General features: G+C 37.1%; 3 protein-coding genes across 3 annotated transcripts; all 3 read left to right on the top strand.

Annotated features, from left to right (window-relative positions):
* The first annotated feature begins 2,046 nt into the window (after positions 1–2,046).
* Positions 2,047–5,422, top strand: LOC143629884 (15-cis-phytoene desaturase, chloroplastic/chromoplastic-like). Its single transcript, XM_077099033.1, has 13 exons — positions 2,047–2,238; positions 2,329–2,461; positions 3,010–3,156; positions 3,245–3,400; positions 3,477–3,625; positions 3,708–3,827; positions 3,907–4,120; positions 4,212–4,314; positions 4,406–4,453; positions 4,594–4,639; positions 4,752–4,939; positions 5,012–5,174; positions 5,254–5,422. Exons 1-13 carry the CDS (start codon positions 2,047–2,049, stop codon positions 5,311–5,313), a joined length of 1,719 nt encoding a protein of 572 aa, XP_076955148.1. The 3' UTR covers positions 5,314–5,422.
* A 2,935-nt stretch (positions 5,423–8,357) lies between these two features.
* LOC143629883 ((R)-mandelonitrile lyase-like) lies at positions 8,358–10,045 on the top strand. Its single transcript, XM_077099031.1, has 2 exons — positions 8,358–8,406; positions 8,493–10,045. Exons 1-2 carry the CDS (start codon positions 8,364–8,366, stop codon positions 10,043–10,045), a joined length of 1,596 nt encoding a protein of 531 aa, XP_076955146.1. The 5' UTR covers positions 8,358–8,363.
* A 1,891-nt stretch (positions 10,046–11,936) lies between these two features.
* On the top strand, positions 11,937–16,070 carry LOC143629882 (uncharacterized). Its single transcript, XM_077099030.1, has 8 exons — positions 11,937–12,256; positions 12,341–12,416; positions 13,986–14,115; positions 14,268–14,388; positions 15,012–15,103; positions 15,222–15,291; positions 15,417–15,503; positions 15,615–16,070. The coding sequence occupies exons 1-8, from the start codon at positions 11,957–11,959 to the stop codon at positions 15,693–15,695; spliced, it is 957 nt and encodes a 318-aa protein (XP_076955145.1). The 5' UTR covers positions 11,937–11,956; the 3' UTR covers positions 15,696–16,070.
* The last annotated feature ends 1,154 nt before the right edge of the window (positions 16,071–17,224 follow it).

Here is a 17,224-nt window from a genome sequence, read left to right as displayed (position 1 = left end):
TATATATGATAGAAGATATAAATAAGTACGCATATGTTCTCAAAACGTTTGAAAAAGTATATAAAAAGGGGAATGATCAAACTCACCTTAGATTAATGACAAGCGATTAATAAATGCGATTAAACGAGCTAACGAATAAGCGAGTCGTCCACTACACGTCAAATGATATAAGCAATTCAGAATCTGAGACTTTAAGATGTGATAATATAAATAAAAACGAACTCGTTTTCGCTGGAATCAACCCAAACGGACGTTTAGAACTCAAGTTATGTTATATTTAAGATTTAAGCGAACTGGTACTGACCAGAATCCGAACAGCGAGTCGGAAGTCGGGTTTTGGTCAGTAGCCTTAAAATTATGTTACAGGAATAAAAGTTTTCTGGACTGAACGTTGAATCCGGCCAGAAGTATGAGAAATTGATTTGTCAAAGTTGTTGACTATTATGCCCTTAAATGGGTTTGAGTCCAATTGACCACCGAGACTCCCTCAATCGGCAAAATTGATTGAGGGCTTTTGTTCTACAGATAAATATCTACAATATTGAAGAAGACAACTTACCCTAACGATGAATGGAACAAGAGATAATCGAGGTCAAAGGGTCTTGAAGCTTGAAAGTCAAATCGTAGATGAAAGAACTTGAACAAACTTTATGAAATTGATATAGGGAATGGGAATTTCGTGGGATATAGGGTTGATGGCTGGAAATAAGTAGTTATTAGGATTTAGATATGTGTTTTGATTAAATATAATAGGTTATAGCTTGTTTATGAAGTAATACGCTCGATTAAGAAACAAAATAAGCTATTTAATGAGAAAATCAAGTACAATAACTAACAAAATTTGGCTTGGACACCAAGAAAATGAAATTGGACCAGCTATAACATTTCTTGGAGTTTAAGTTTTGTTAATTTAATCGAAAATAGGAAAGAATTGGCAAAATTAGTCAATGTAGTTCCCGAAAATGTGATTTTTAGCCGTTTTAAGCGATTTTAAAGGTTTCTAAGGGCTATTTGGCATAATTGAAAGTTATGAAATTATAAAATAAGTTAAACCAAGTTAAATACCAATAAATACAAGTTTTAAATAGTTCGAAAGATCCGAATTACGTTCCCAAATCGGTTTAAATAAATACGAAAAATTCAAAATGTTACAAATGAAAGCCAAAACACAAGAATCAAAGCCAAAACGCATTAATGGAAGCCAAAACGCACAAATGATAGCCAAAACGCACAAATGAAAGCCAAAACGCCCAAATGGTAGCGAAAACACACAAATGAAAGCCAAAACGAAGACATGGAATCCAAAACGCACAAATATAAGTCAAAACGAAGAAATGGAAGCTAAAACTAAAACGAAAATCAAAACGAAAAAATGGAAGCCAAAACATATAAATAGTAGCCAAAAATAAAAAATAGAAGCCAAAACGCACAAATAAAAGTCAAAACGCATAAATTAAAGCCAAAACGCATAAAGAAATGGAAGCTAAAGCAAATAAATGGAAACCAAAACCTTCCTGGCTCAAATTGGTTTAGACTTGACCTGACCACGCCAGTTTGTATATTAATTGGTAGTCTTGAACCTGAAACTAGACCCAACCCAATTTGAAAACAACCCTATAAATTCTTTTTTATTTGTGCCAAAATCGATTTCAACCCAATCCAAATACGGGTGAACACTCCCCTGCCCAAACCATTTCCCAACCTGATTTGGTTTGGGCCAAACTGGTATATAAACAGATTTGTACATGTCTAATTTGTTTTGAACAACTAAATATTTACATATTGTGGAGTTTGAACCCGTAACATCGTATTTAACTCTTTAACCACCTCGTCAAAATAATAAAAAAATAAAAATAATATGAAATAAATGGATTTTAGCAAATGCAGTTTAAGATGAGTGGGGTATATTCCCAACAAGGGCCGACGAAGTTCCAACACCGAAAGAAGCCAAAAACAATCCCCAAACTTCATCTTCTTTCCCAATTCTCCTTCAACAGCACCCAATTCACTTTCAATTAATTTAATTGGTGAGAGTGAAACAACATCATGTCTCTGTCTGGAAATGTATCCGCCACCGGAAACTCTATAGTCACGAGTCTTTCACGAGACCATTGTACCAACATCTCAAGCAAAACAGCAGATGTATTGTCGTTTAGACACGGTGATAGTATGGGTCACCGCTTCCCGGCTGCCCGATCAGTTATATCAACAACCACCAGAAGTGTCCGCCCCTTCAAGGTACTTTGATTTTATATGTATGTATGTATGTGGGTAAGATAGATAGCACAGTTTCTTGTTTGGATTAATTTGATTATGTTATTATTATAGGTGTTTTGCGTGGACTATCCAAGACCAGACCTTGACAGCACATCTAATTTCTTGGAAGCTGCTTACTTGTCTTCAACCTTTAGAGCTTCACCACGTCCAGCTAAGCCACTAAACATTGTAATTGCTGGGGCAGGTAATTCTTTATTTCTTTCTTTCTTTTGGGTATCACAGCCTAGGGGTGCAAACGATCCGGGCCACTCGAGATTGGTTCGATACAAGCAGACAGGCAGTCTTATTGAGCCCGAGCTGAAAATAAGTCGAGCCTGAGCTCGAGACTTGTATGAGAGGATCATTTAGGCTCGTTGAGCTTTAACAAGCCTTGCATATTTTAAAAGTTTAACTCTTTTGGATTTTTAAGTATTAATTTCACACTGCACTGCCGAGCTCGAGCCGTTAAGGTACCGCACACGAGCTCAGGCTAGTTTAATGCTTTTCTTAACATAAAAATATGTATATAAAATAATTAATAAATAAAATATGAGCGGAGCCTGAGCCGGGCTTGAGCTTGGAAAAACAACTCATGACCCGAGCTCAAGCTGTAGAAAAAGAGGTTGAAACGGGCAGAGCTTGAGCTCTCATAAGTTAAAACTAGCGTAGTTGAGCTCGGGTTTGGCTCAGCTCGTTTGCACCCCTAGTATTACAGCACACTTTATGTAGTTTCTTAACTTTTTGCATATGCAGGGTTGGCTGGTCTTTCCACTGCAAAGTATTTAGCTGATGCAGGTCACAAGCCAATTTTGCTAGAAGCAAGAGACGTTCTTGGTGGAAAGGTAGCAGCTTGGAAGGATGATGATGGAGATTGGTACGAGACAGGGTTACACATATTCTGTAAGCTTTTAGTCAGTTCTTCAAGTAACTAAAAAGGGAGCGGGTGGCTAGCTTTAAAAGTTAATATTTTTCTTTATTTTTGTGAAAGTTGGAGCGTACCCAAATGTACAGAATCTGTTTGGAGAGCTAGGGATTAATGATAGATTACAATGGAAGGAGCATTCTATGATATTTGCAATGCCAAACAAGCCTGGAGAGTTTAGTCGGTTTGACTTTCCAGATGTTTTACCTGCACCATTAAATGGTAGGTGTGCTGTTATCTAGTAACTAACCTGTTTCTGACTGGAAGTCTTATCTTTGCAATTTGCATGCTATTTTAGGAATTTGGGCTATCTTGAAGAACAATGAAATGTTGACATGGCCTGAGAAAGTAAAATTTGCAATCGGACTGTTGCCGGCAATGTTAGGTGGACAAGCTTATGTTGAGGCTCAAGATGGACTTAGTGTTCAAGATTGGATGAGAAAGCAAGTATGTAATCATTTAAGTAATATTTTTTCTAGTCTGTTTTAGTTGATAAAGAAAAATAATTACATATTTCTCATTTGTGCAGGGTGTACCAGATCGAGTTACTACTGAGGTGTTTATTGCCATGTCAAAGGCATTAAACTTCATAAATCCAGATGAACTTTCAATGCAATGTATTCTCATTGCTCTCAACCGGTTTCTTCAGGTAAACTCATTATTATCTTGAAGCTTACTGTATTTTATATTGTTGTCGTCTACTAAATTGGTATAAAATAAATGGACAGGAAAAACATGGTTCTAAGATGGCATTTTTAGATGGAAGCCCACCTGAAAGACTATGCCAGCCAGTTGTTGACCATATTGAATCACTAGGTGGCCAAGTTAGACTTAACTCCCGGATACAAAAGATTGAGTTAAACAAAAATGGAACCGTTAAAAACTTTCTACTGACTGACGGGAATATCATCAAAGGTGATGCTTATGTATTTGCCACTCCAGGTAGGTTGACTAAACCACCATTTGACTTTTAACTTTCCACATATATCTATCAGGGATACACAAGCGTTATCGGCTGTTTTGTATTATGCAGTTGACATTCTAAAGCTTCTTTTGCCTGAAGACTGGAAACCGATTCCATACTTCAAAAAACTGGACAAATTAGTTGGTGTTCCAGTTATAAACGTTCATATATGGTTAGATTGACCCTTTCAATATAGTGCTAAGCCTTATAAGATTATAGTAATTCAGCCCTTTCTCATTTTTTATTATTAATCCAATTTTCAGGTTTGACAGGAAGCTAAAAAACACCTATGATCATCTTCTTTTTAGCAGGTCAAGTCTTAATTCTTGCAAAATATTTAATTATTTTCGCACAAAAAGTTGCCTTTTGTTTACTTTTAGCAGGTCGCCTATTATTATAACTGACTGCTACTAACAAGTTATTTCTTCTTTTTTTTCTCCATCTTTTCCAGGAGCCCTCTTCTTAGTGTATATGCTGACATGTCTGTTACATGTAAGGTAATATTTGTATGACAGTAGATACATACTACACGATAAACATCAGTTATATCACCTTTTTTCCAAGATGAAAGAGAAAATACTTGTTAAACACATTGCTTGTATTATGCAGGAATATTATGATCCGAACCGGTCAATGTTGGAATTGGTTTTTGCACCTGCAGAAGAATGGATTGCACGTAGTGACTCTGACATTATAGATGCCACAATGAGTGAACTTTCAAAACTCTTTCCTGATGAAATCGCAGCAGATGGGAGCAAAGCAAAAATATTGAAATATCATGTAGTAAAAACACCAAGGTTAGTTGGTATATCTAACAAGGAGTTAGCATCAACCATAAATGAACAATTTTATTAATACTTGTGTTTCAGGTCGGTTTATAAAACAGTACCAGACTGTGAGCCTTGCCGTCCGTTGCAAAGATCTCCAATAGAAGGATTTTATTTAGCTGGTGATTACACAAAACAAAAGTACTTGGCTTCAATGGAGGGTGCTGTTTTGTCAGGAAAGTTTTGTGCCCAAGCTATTGTACAGGTAATGAATCTTCTTCTGCGGTTATCATAAACACCAAGAAGCCTAGATTTTGTGTGTTCTGATACATCATGTTACACAGGACTACGAGTTGCTTGCTGCTAGAGGGGAAGTGGTGGCTGCTGAAGCAAGTCTGGTCTAATTGTCCAAATGATGAGGACTTGGTAAGCTGAAAATGATAAAAATACGTACCCATAGGAATTTAAGTGAAACTTATCTTGTATCTGTTACTTCATATACACATTGAGTATATTAATTGATTAATCAATATTTATAAATGAACATGGACGTTTGTTTACAATTTTTCGAAGCATCTGGGATCGCAATTGCGTGTGAAAAGGGTATGATTTTAGGAAAGTAAAGTGGATGCTTTAAGAGTATAAATGGGTAGAAGGTGAGTGTGATTAATTCATTGTGCTTGAACCAAGACTACTTTTTTATTCATCTGGGTCGGGTTTAGAGGTGTGTTTTTGCTGATAACTTTGTGATGCCTTTTCCCCGGGATCTTAAGACGATGGGATTACAACTATTTACTGCCTGGCTTCTTTTTGGTCAAGGAGTCAGCTGGTACATACATGGAGATGATTAGTTCTTCCTATTTACTGCCTGGCTTCTTTTTTGTCTTGATTTTGATCTCAAATCTTGTACTAAAGCTGTAATTATAACCTTTTATTCCAATTGGAATTTTAAACATCCTTAGGAGTTATTTCACGTTAGTGCATTTGTCCTACATTGGGGCCGTCAGGGACGTAGGCTCAACATGCGAGCACTGCACCATCCCTCTAGTGAGCTTTCGTGAGTAGTCACTAGTGAGCCCACAGCCCACTCATGGAAGTGAGGCAGTGTGAGGATTCTTTCCTTTGCGCTTTCTATTTTTCAACAAGTTATAAAAATAAACGAAATCAATATTAGGGTTCCTGATGGAACCTCTAAAAAATAATCAATGAGTGTGTTTTGGGTTAATACATGTCTTAACTCCTTTAATGAAGTTGTCATGTTCAAATTGTGGTAAACATGATGGCCCCGTCTTTTTGCATCTTTAGCGTTTTCTCCACAACTTTGAGTGACATTTTGATGTATGGAAATGCCTGAAAACACCGTGGGGCGGCGTTTCCTAGCGTTTTGGGCCAAAGCGCCCCCACAATGCTCCCACTACGCTTGGTCTAATAAGGAGGTAAGTTACCTGGATATCCCAGCTCACATCTCACATGCATAGCCTGCATCTTATACAGTAGAAACTCTACAAAATAATACGCTTGGGACCACCAAAATTTATTAATTAAAAGAGTTATTAATTAATCGATAAATTAATAATTATTAATTTATATATTAATTAATATTTTATTAATTTATAGTAGAATGTTCTGACTCACCTAGAAGAAAATGTAGTTGCACAGTTGTTGACTGATGAAGAAATTATTGAAAGCGTTATTGGAATTAATAAAGATGATATCGATGAAGAAGATGATGAAAGTTCTACAATAGAGCCCCCTTCGCGAAACGAAGCTATTAAAGCGGCAATCACATTAAACAATTTCTTGTTGAGCTATGAGAAAACAACACCAGAAGTTTTTACCATGCTAAGGAAAATTAGAGACGAGATTCAAGGGGAAATTGATTTCAACAAAAAACAAAAGACAATTGAGTCATTTTTCAAGAAACCTTCATAAATCATTCATGTAATATGCTATATATAAGGAATTATTAATTTATATTTTATATGGGGTCTAAAGAAATTATCAAAAACGTATTATCTTATAATTTTAGCGAATTATTAATTTAGCACCCTATCCCCGAGTCGGGACCGGCAAAAAATATTATCTTAGAGAGTTTATTAAATAATCGAATATTAATTTATCGAGTTTCTACTGTAATTAGAATCTAAAATTAGAAAATATATAATTTATAATTTCAATCCATTTAGCCACCTTATAACTTTTTTACAATGTATTTAACTATTTATAGCCAAATCCATTTAAGATTTGTTTAACATGTTTATAACCCGATAACAGGTTTAACTTTGATAACATTGACTACGCCAATTTGAAATTATCCCATGACTTATTAGTATGTCAATGTTTTAATTATCAATCAGCTATCATGTTCAAGTGTTGTATAATCTATTTTAAACACATATAAAACACTATTTTGAAAAGACGATGACTACTGATTAAGATTTTATGCTGAAGGGTATAACGTCAGGAAAAGCCCTATGGGAAAACATATTGGGGTGGTACTACATGTAGGGGGGGGGGGGGGGCGGTGTTCCCGCTCTCCCAATTCCTTTTTTCTTGATTTCTTCTGCTTTTCATCACAAGTTTTCTCTCTGTTTAGATAATGCACCGAGATTGTCCCGAACCTCTCGTCTAACTTCTCGACATTGCTCTCGGTACCCTCTACTCTTAACACTTGGTTATTATTAATGATGTTTCGGAAATTAAAATGTAGAACACACAAAGAAATTCGAAACCTTTTATATGAATCTTACTGAAACAATCATCAAACTGTGAATTTGGTTTAGGACTTTAAGGTTAACAAGCACGAATGAAAAATGAATAAAAAACTAAAACTAAAAATTTGATTAACAAATGAAAGAGAACGATGGTAGTCGTTGTAACGAGAGCGAGCTTACAACGACTAATCCTACAACTAAGTACTAACAAACTCAACTTTGAAAGTTGACACTTATTACCCCTCAACTAATTAAGTTGTAAGAAAATAATTCAAACTGTAAACCAACTTTTAGATTATTATCAAATTACTCCCGAAGTTTCTAACCCGCCATTTAACTATCTTTAACGAATTTAACAAGCGACTAGTGTTACTTTGACATTGCTCACCCGTTGACCACCGTTGACCATGATCACATATAAACAATTATGATAAACATAAATAAGACTTACAGATACAATTAACTGTAATCAACGGCGTCAGTCTGTTACACCATCAAATTAATAAAATTGACTCTGCATTAACTTTTAAACTTCCCCCCAAACAACCTTCTTCTTCTTCTGACTCTGAAACATCCTCCTGAAGAAGACCACCACCATCAATAATAATAATAAAATTCGATCAACAGAGGTTGATCCTGAACCCCATTTCTAACCCCAACGTTATGATTTCTCGTTTCCTTTCAAGAATCACATGAAAATGGCGCCAATCGGCCACCTCTTCTTCCCGTTGATCACTTTAATGTCTGTAATTTCCACGACCATAGCCCAATCCGATCAACAAAGTAACTAATTAACTCTAACCCTCTTCAAGATTCATCTTCAATTGTTACTTTCTTTAATCATTAATCAAAAAGATTTGTTTTTTCAGGTCCGGCGTACATGGAATTCATCGTCAATTCAACCCAACTTCCGCCGGAGGACACTTACGACTACATAATCGTCGGCGGCGGCACCGCCGGTTGCCCACTAGCAGCAACATTATCCAAGAACTTCCGTGTCTTGGTTCTTGAACGTGGCGGCCTTCCATTCTCAAACCCTAACGTCATGACACGTGAGGGTTTCTTACCCACACTCACCCACTACGACCAGTACGAGTCACCGGCTCAATCGTTCACGTCAGAGGACGGCGTACCCAACGCCCGTGGCCGTGTTCTTGGCGGCAGCAGCGCCATCAACGCCGGATTCTATTCACGCGCCGACGATGACTTCTACCAACGATCGGAAATCAATTGGGATTTTCGTGTTGTTCAGCGTTCGTACGAGTGGGTTGAGAAAGCTATCGTGTTTCAGCCGGAGTTGCAGACGTGGCAATCGGCGATCCGTGATGGGTTATTGGAGGTTGGTGTGGAACCGTATAATGGGTATAGTTTGAATCATACTCTGGGTACCAAGATTGGTGGGTCCACGTTCGATATATCCGGTCGCAGACACAGTGCTGCTGATCTGTTAAGCCTGGCTAATGCTTCTAACATCAAGGCGGTTCTTTACGCGAGCGTGGAGCGGGTTTTATTCGCTCCGTCATATTCGTTAACGTCGAGGCAGATCGCGATCGGGGTTGTGTTTCGTGATCGGGGTGGCGGGTATCATCACGCGATGTTACGGGATAATGGGGAGGTGATTCTCTGTGCGGGTGCGATTGGCAGCCCGCAGCTACTTTTGTTGAGCGGGATTGGGCCCCGCCCGTATCTTTCGTCGTGGGGGATACCCGTGGTGAGGCATTCCCCGTATGTGGGGAATTATATGTACGATAACCCTCGGAATGGGATATCGATTGTGTCGCCGGTTCCTTTGGAGCAGTCTCTCATACAGGTGGTGGGGATTACGGATTCGGGTGCTTATCTTGAAGCAGCCTCCAATGTGCTTCCCTTTTCGTCGCCTGCATACTCGGTGTTCCTCAGACCGTCGTCTTCTCCTTTGTATCTTACTGTTGCCAGCATCATGGAGAAGATTATCGGGCCCCACTCGTCTGGGACACTTCGGTTGGCGTCCACCGATGTGAGAACCAACCCGATTGTGCGGTTTAACTACTTCAGTAACCCGCTGGATCTTGAGAGGTGTGTGAATGGGAGTAGGAAGATTGGAGACTTGCTTAGAAGTCGGGCGATGGATGATTTCAAGTTCTGGGAATGGTCTGGTACGGACTTTAGATTTGTGGGTCCTGCATTGCCGGTTGACCAGTCGAATAATGTCCTGATGGGTGAGTTTTGTCGGCGGACAGTAAGTACGATATGGCATTACCATGGAGGATGTGTTGTGGGGAGAGTGGTGGATCACAATTTGAAGGTCATGGGTGTGCATTCGCTTCGTGTGGTGGACGGTTCGACTTTTACGGTGTCACCCGGGACCAATCCACAAGCTAGTCTTTTGATGCTTGGCAGGTACATGGGGATGATGATTTTGAAAGAGAGAATGCACAAGTGAAGCTGCTTGGTGCTGTGCATATATAGGTAACAGATTGTAGATTGCTAGCTAGCATGGTGTAAAGTGACTTGTTTTGATTCATTCTTTGTGAAAATTACATATAGATTCCATTGTTATGTGTTAAGTCTTCTAGCTACTAATTTAGTAATTCATCCACTTCATGTGGTGGTATAGTATAGTTGTTTAGTTGAAAGTTTGCAGGTTCAACTTGGTCTTAAATTACTGTGTTCTCCTTTCAAGCAACCTTACCATTAGAACCATGACATATTGAGAAAGTACAATGTGAGTTAGTCTACATATCAACATAGTGAACTAGGATCGTTCCATCCGTCATCGCCATTCCAAAACATTTACGCTACAAACTTGGTAATTGTCGCTTGGTCTCAACATTCCAATCTATTCTTACTGAAGTATGATCATTTCATTCATCGTCACTATCCGATAATTTCTTGGCGACCATGTGTTTTATCTTACAAATGTAACAACCAAGTTATCATTTCTTACCCAATATATATTTATCAAACTCAAGGAGTCAATGATATGCGTTTACTATCTTTATAGAATAAACCTTCCTAAGGGTTCAAACATATCATAACTGTAATTAACTTCCAACACTTAAAAAATGACTCATTTGGTGTACCTCATATCTACTCACTCACTTTGAAAGTTTAGTATCCATGTTCCAAAGCGCTAACCATAGATATAGCATCCTGATTTTTATACCATAAACATTATTTCAAATTGTTATGAGACTAACAGTCAACTTTAAAACCAATAAAAAGACGTGAAAGACTTTAAATAATATTATAGTCTATAAACATAGAATACATGTTTCTTCATAAATGTGGAGTGTACAATATTGATCTCAAAACACATAATATAAGTAGCTTGTCAAATGTTATACGGCTTTCATAATATAAGCATACACATGACTTTATATATATGACTATATGAGTATTACATAGTCATGACAAAAACACCCAATATTTTAATAAGATGACGCGGTTATCGGATTATGTTGTATATTATCATATGATAGAATGTTTTGAATTTTTCTTCAAAAAAACACACTAGCATACATATGAATATAGCCATGTGGAATGTTTTTCTCAAAATTACACTTTGCACACAAGATGACACACATGTGTTGGACTTAATTCCTGTTCTCAAATCAGTGAGACAGGTTGGGCCGATCTTGACTAATGGGGCGGTTCATGTTGGGCAGTTTCGAGCTATGGAATTAAGTCAATTATTTAAATGAATTATATTTATTTTATGATAACTAATTAGATTAGTAGATAAACATTGAGGTTTTATTTATTATTTAATTAGGAGTTCGAGTCAATTTAATTGCACCGAGTTTATAATCTAAATAGAGTTACATTTTTCATTTTTTTCGGTTATAGGTTTGAGAGTTATTTACATCGCCGTGTAGTTTCGATTAGCTCAACATTTTCGTAGATTTTTCAAAACCATTTTTTTAACATTTGCCCATTTAATATAAAACTTGTTTAAAACTTTGTTGTATTTTGTATTGTAAGCTATATGTGTGTCAGACTATACATCAACCGAGACGAATTGAAAATATTCTGATCAAACATCGGTACATGTATCAATATTATCAAAACCAATATTGATATTCTTTATATAATTTTCATAGTTGTGCTTGATTTTTCTCTTTCAAATCTACATATATTTTATTGAAAACAAAAAATAAAGTATTTTCTCGATATCGTAAGTTACGTACCGTCACGAACTTAATTGATTATGATCGCACTCTATGTATATTCTTTCTCGTAACATAAGATTAGTCCGTCAAGCCAGCTTGGACAAACCCCCCTTTTTCCAGTCCAACTTTCATTTCTCGCGAGCTACCTAGGGTTTCATCCATAGATCCAATCCAACCATCGTATGGCCGGTAATGGACTGCACCAGTATCATCATCCTCACCATCACCCCCAGTGGCCACCTGCCCCAGCTCCTTCTCCTCCTGTGGTCCACCATTCTCCCATGTCATTGTCCGGTGACGAGGTACGCACGATCTTCATTTCCGGTCTGCCGGAGGACGTCAAGGAGAGAGAATTGCATAATTTGATGAGATGGTTGCCTGGATACGAAGCCTCACAGGTTAACTTCAAAGGCGAGGTTCCGATGGGCTTTGCTCTTTTCTCAGCTCAGCATTTTGCTATTGCCGCCAGAGACGCTCTTCAGGTTAACAACAGAAGCAGACTATTGATATGTTTATTGCTATTGTAGATGAATAATGTTAATTGATTGTTGTGTTTTTTGGTTTAGGATATGGTTTTCGATGCGGAATCAAAGTCGGTCCTGCACACGGAAATGGCTAAGAAGAATCTGTTTGTCAAACGGGGTGAGTTTTCCTTTATCACTTTAGACCGTATGTAAACTACGTTCTAGACACATAGAAGAATATATGATCCTGATATTGCTACCATTAGAGGACTAATCACACTCCTGTAGGAGATCTTTATGGTTTCAGTTTAATCTATTGTAAGAACAAAAGTCTCAATGGTCATCAAACTCCGCATTGTACCTCTCCATATTTGCTCCAGCCATATAATTTTGTAGCTTTTATTCTGGCTAGTTTATTTATCAGGTTGCTTGTTCAGAACTAATTTACAACTTTCTTTCCTGATTTATATTTCTATGCTGTGACTTACGACGGGAAATCATTTTTTTAATTGGTTTGTTGTAACTTGTAACAAATTAAAGCTACTACTTATTTCAATATATTGATCTTCAATATCATACCTAAAAGATCTACCTAGTTATTGCTTGATTGAGATCTCTATGAAGTGTATCACCAATCTCTTCTGGACCTGTTAAAGGTTTTCCTATGACAGAATCATCAAGTTTTGTCATGGAGATATGCAATTTATAACATCAACTACTACATTGACCATGACTGTGTTGGTGATTTTATAACTGTCTTATATCTTAACAGTTTTTGTATGGCTCTGTCACACTATCATTCATGCATGTTCCTAGTCTTATCTTTCTCTAGATACCATGCCTTAATTTCTGTGTTCTCATTTTCTTGGACTGTTACTAACTCATAGTTTTGTAGACACATGCTATTGACTCCTGCAACTCCACCTCTCTTGTTTCTCTATTCACATTTTAACTACCTAACTGCATTCTACTGTCAAGAAACTAGTGATACGAACTGGCTTGATAATAGGAAGAAAACGAACCGTAATTAGAAGAGACAAATAGAACAGTCTATATTTAAGAGATAGACCAACTCCCCAACTCCTCCATGGTTTACTTTCGAGAGGTAAGGCAGCCCCCCCCCCCCCCGGCGGGCGGGTTGATACATATCAATATTCACATAAAGCATACAATGAATGACACCCATAAAGTCCTATTTATAATCTGATAGATTTTAATCCTGAATAAAAACCTTATCAAAATATTAAAATAATTACCTGATTATTATAATCAGTAGCTCGGGGGATGTCCGTTTTAACATCCCCTCCCCTCGGGGGATGCCTGTGCTATCTGTAGGTTAATTTAATTCTACACAATGACAATTTAATAACGTGCTAGTTTGAATACCTTCATCTCCAATTCTTAAAGCAGAACACCTGGGTTTGCATAGTTAACATTATATATACGCTAATAAAGTTTTCTTTTTCTCGAGGAAATTTTTAATACTCCTTTTGCGAGATAATTACTACTGTAAAAATGGGTTATAAAGTGTGTCCATTATGAAGTAATAAAAGCTGATATTTAATCTGAGTTGGCCGGGGAAGTAAAGTAGCTCATTTGGTTTGGGGGTGTTTGTTTATTGCGGTTAAAGTGATAATTTTTTTTCTTCAGTTTATTAAGCAATTTGCTAGTGTATAGGACTACAGTTAATATATTTATCTTATAGCATGGTTGTGTTGGCTCTTACTACAGTTCTGTTGATCTGTAGGAATGGTAGCTGATCCAAATTCTTTTGATCCAAGTAAACGAATGCGAACAGGGGGAGACTATACACACACTGGTTTCTCAAGTCCATCCCCTTTTCATCCTCCACCCGCACCTGTTTGGGGTCCACATGGGTTAGTTCATATCTGCGCCCAAGTCTTGTTTTTTTAATAGATATTTTGCTTGGGTCTTAGGCAATTGGTACATTGTCCTGAAGTGGGATTTCTTTTCAAGCTGATTTTGTACTTTTCTGTTATGTCCAATAATCTTTTCATTCTTGCATCAGGTATATGGCCCCACCACCGCCACCATATGACCCTTATGGAGCCTATCCTATTTCCCAAGTACCTATGGCTCCTCCTCCTGCAACTCCTGTACCTGCACCTAGCAGTTATATGCCAATTCAGGTGATAGTTTTATGCAATCGTTGGTTCTTTTGCATTCTTGATATTGGTAAATGATAACGTGCAATTAGCTATGGGTCAAAACAATCTCTTCAGTCTTTGAAATTTCCGCCGTTTTCATTTGTTTCATTACATGTGTCAGCAAATCATGAGGGGCTCCAATTTTTTATTATAATGATCAAGTTTGTCTTTTTTCAAATATTGTATATGGACTGTTATTTAGATCTCTATTAGTTCCTTCCCTTTGTTGTCACATATTTATTCAGTAGGTTTTTATATCTGTTTTTGGCTGTGTTGTATTGTTTACTTTTTTTTTTGTTTCATGTTACTACAATAAGTGACATTATAGATCAGAACTGGGTTTACTTTGTACATTATAGTTGATTAGTTGGTCTTAATGTTGAGTTGCAAAGAGTTATCCATGGTACAGGACTGTGTTCTCGTTTTAAGATTCAGTTGCATCTTTGTTGTGTGGAATGGTAGGCACCCTTTTTTTGCACTTAATTATGTCGCTGCTGGCTTGTTTTCTTCGTTTATTGTGTGCGCTTTTTAGCTCTCCAAAAGTTTAACATTTTCGTCACTTATTACTCTTCCAGTGCTCATAAATATGTTAATTTGATTTTTAGAACACGAAAGATAATCCTCCTTGCAATACCTTGTTTATTGGAAATCTTGGAGAAAATATAAACGAAGAAGAGCTAAGAGGACTTTTCAGTATGTAAGAAGTTTCCCCTTTAACTGTTAAAAGAAGGCCTTGCATCCTTTTTAGTCTGGTTGCTGATGCTATCGGTGTCTGGGTTTATTTCTCTGAAGTCTGAACATTTCCTCTTTTGCAGGCAACCTGGTTTTAAGCAAATGAAGGTCTTGCGACAGGAAAGGCACACTGTTTGCTTTATTGAGTTTGAGGTTAGAATTTCTTTTTCTTTGTTAGTTTATGAATCTATTTTGAAAGGTGCCATGTATTGCTCGTTACTCTTTTTTTTGGCAAATCTATATTTCTAGTTAATCTTGCGCTACATTTATTTCCACAGGATGTGAGCAGCGCGACAAACGTGCACCATAGCTTGCAAGGCGCTGTTATCCCTAGTTCTGGGTCTGTTGGCATGCGGATACAATATCCTTGTTTATTTTTGTCTGTATATAGACCTGTTTTTTTGTTTTTGTTTTTTTTTAATTGGATATGCCATTGAGATGTTCAGATGCATTTTCTTTAACCTCAGAAAACATATTCGAAGAATCCGTTTGGGAAAAGGAAGGACGGTGGCTACCCTGGGTCAAATGGATCACCAGCAGCTATTAGTTACCAGTAGTTGGAAGGGGGTGTACTCTGTTATCCATGCTCTGACATAAGAACATACTACTACTAGTTCTCATATGGCTGCTGTGCATGCATCCATTATATCTTAAAAGTCAGAGTTATGCATTAGCATCACTTGCATGTATTTGGAGAGAGTTGGTTACTTGGTGTGAGCATATAATTAAGTCATATCATAGTGTACCCAAGACATGCATTAAGCATCATTTCAGAATGCTTGGTTGACTTATTTAGGGTGGATATGATTATGTTGCTGCATCAATTTGTAGTATCATTTGCTTTTGTGCACTATTCATTTAGCAATTTTCATGTCTCCATTCATTTCATTACTGTTTAGTGTTCTGTGTGCATAAAAATAAAGGGATGATGAAAGGGGTCATTTCATGTCATCGGCATCTCATGTCATGTGTGAGTTTAGAGTGCATGGAATATTAAAAGGTTCAAGTGGTAAATAAAAAGCAAGGCCATAATTTGATCTGTTGCTGAGCAATAACAATCTAACTTAAGGCATTGTATCAGGGAACGCACGTTTGTGTTTGGGAAGGACCAAAGGGATTAACTGCTTTCCGTTTCATGTAAGGTAAAATTCAGCAACAGGTAGATCTGCTTGTAAAATGCAGCGGGGAGGTTCTAGGTTCTGTAAGTGGATATTGCTATTTTGTATCTATGGTTTGTTTATTTTAGCATGTCTTTGGTGGCAGCATAACATACAGTGGAGCAGGCCAAATCCCATTTGAATTCGAATACGTCTGTCTTTCTAGAAACTTGAACCGCCAGTCAATATTGTTTTAAAATGAATGGCCTTGTCACCAGATGTGCAACAAAAACGACGTGCGCAGGCAAGGATGGTCTGCGAAAACATATGATGATAAATTAAAGTGTGTGGGGCTGTGATTTATATTGTATTGTTAGACATCAAAGTATGGATGTAAATTGTAAAACAATCACTCACTGTATGATAGATACTAAAGAATGAATTTTAGTATTTTACCTACTTAGGATAAGCAACTGCAACGTGATAATGATTGTTTTATTTGAAACATACAATATCTTTTCCAATCTGTGTTTACATTTACAATCATACAAGAAAAGGCAGTTGAGATAATGTGAATATCGGTCCCATTCATACTCAAAAGTCAAAATGCAATCAATCGTTTGTCCATACCATAAATGTTGCATTTTTATTTGTATGTATAGGATACGTGATTGAGGCGAGAATTTATGTAAAAAATGGATGATATCGGGATCGGGTTCAAGTCGTATTTATGATAATAAAAATAGGGGGGTTTAGGTTGGGTCACAAGGTTTTTCCACCTATAATGGGTTTATTCCTAAGGATGAAATAAAGATGATTAGGATGGGTCAGTAACTTGTTAGTGATTCAAATGGCTGTTAAAAAAATTTCAAATAATGATTCATCAAGGGTGGATAGTAGTAATTCACCTTTGGTTCATGTGGCTTACATTTATTGGGTTCTAACTTATTTTAACAAATTTATGATTTTATAACTGAACCCTAGCTGTT

The sequence above is a fragment of the Bidens hawaiensis genome, unplaced genomic scaffold, assembly GCF_021521415.1.
Source record: "Bidens hawaiensis isolate Kalapana, Puna unplaced genomic scaffold, B.hawaiensis_p1.1 tig00005481_1, whole genome shotgun sequence".
Taxonomy (NCBI): Eukaryota; Viridiplantae; Streptophyta; class Magnoliopsida; order Asterales; family Asteraceae; genus Bidens; species Bidens hawaiensis.
Note: the sequence above shows the minus strand (reverse complement) of the source record. Positions and strands in the feature narration are given on the sequence as shown.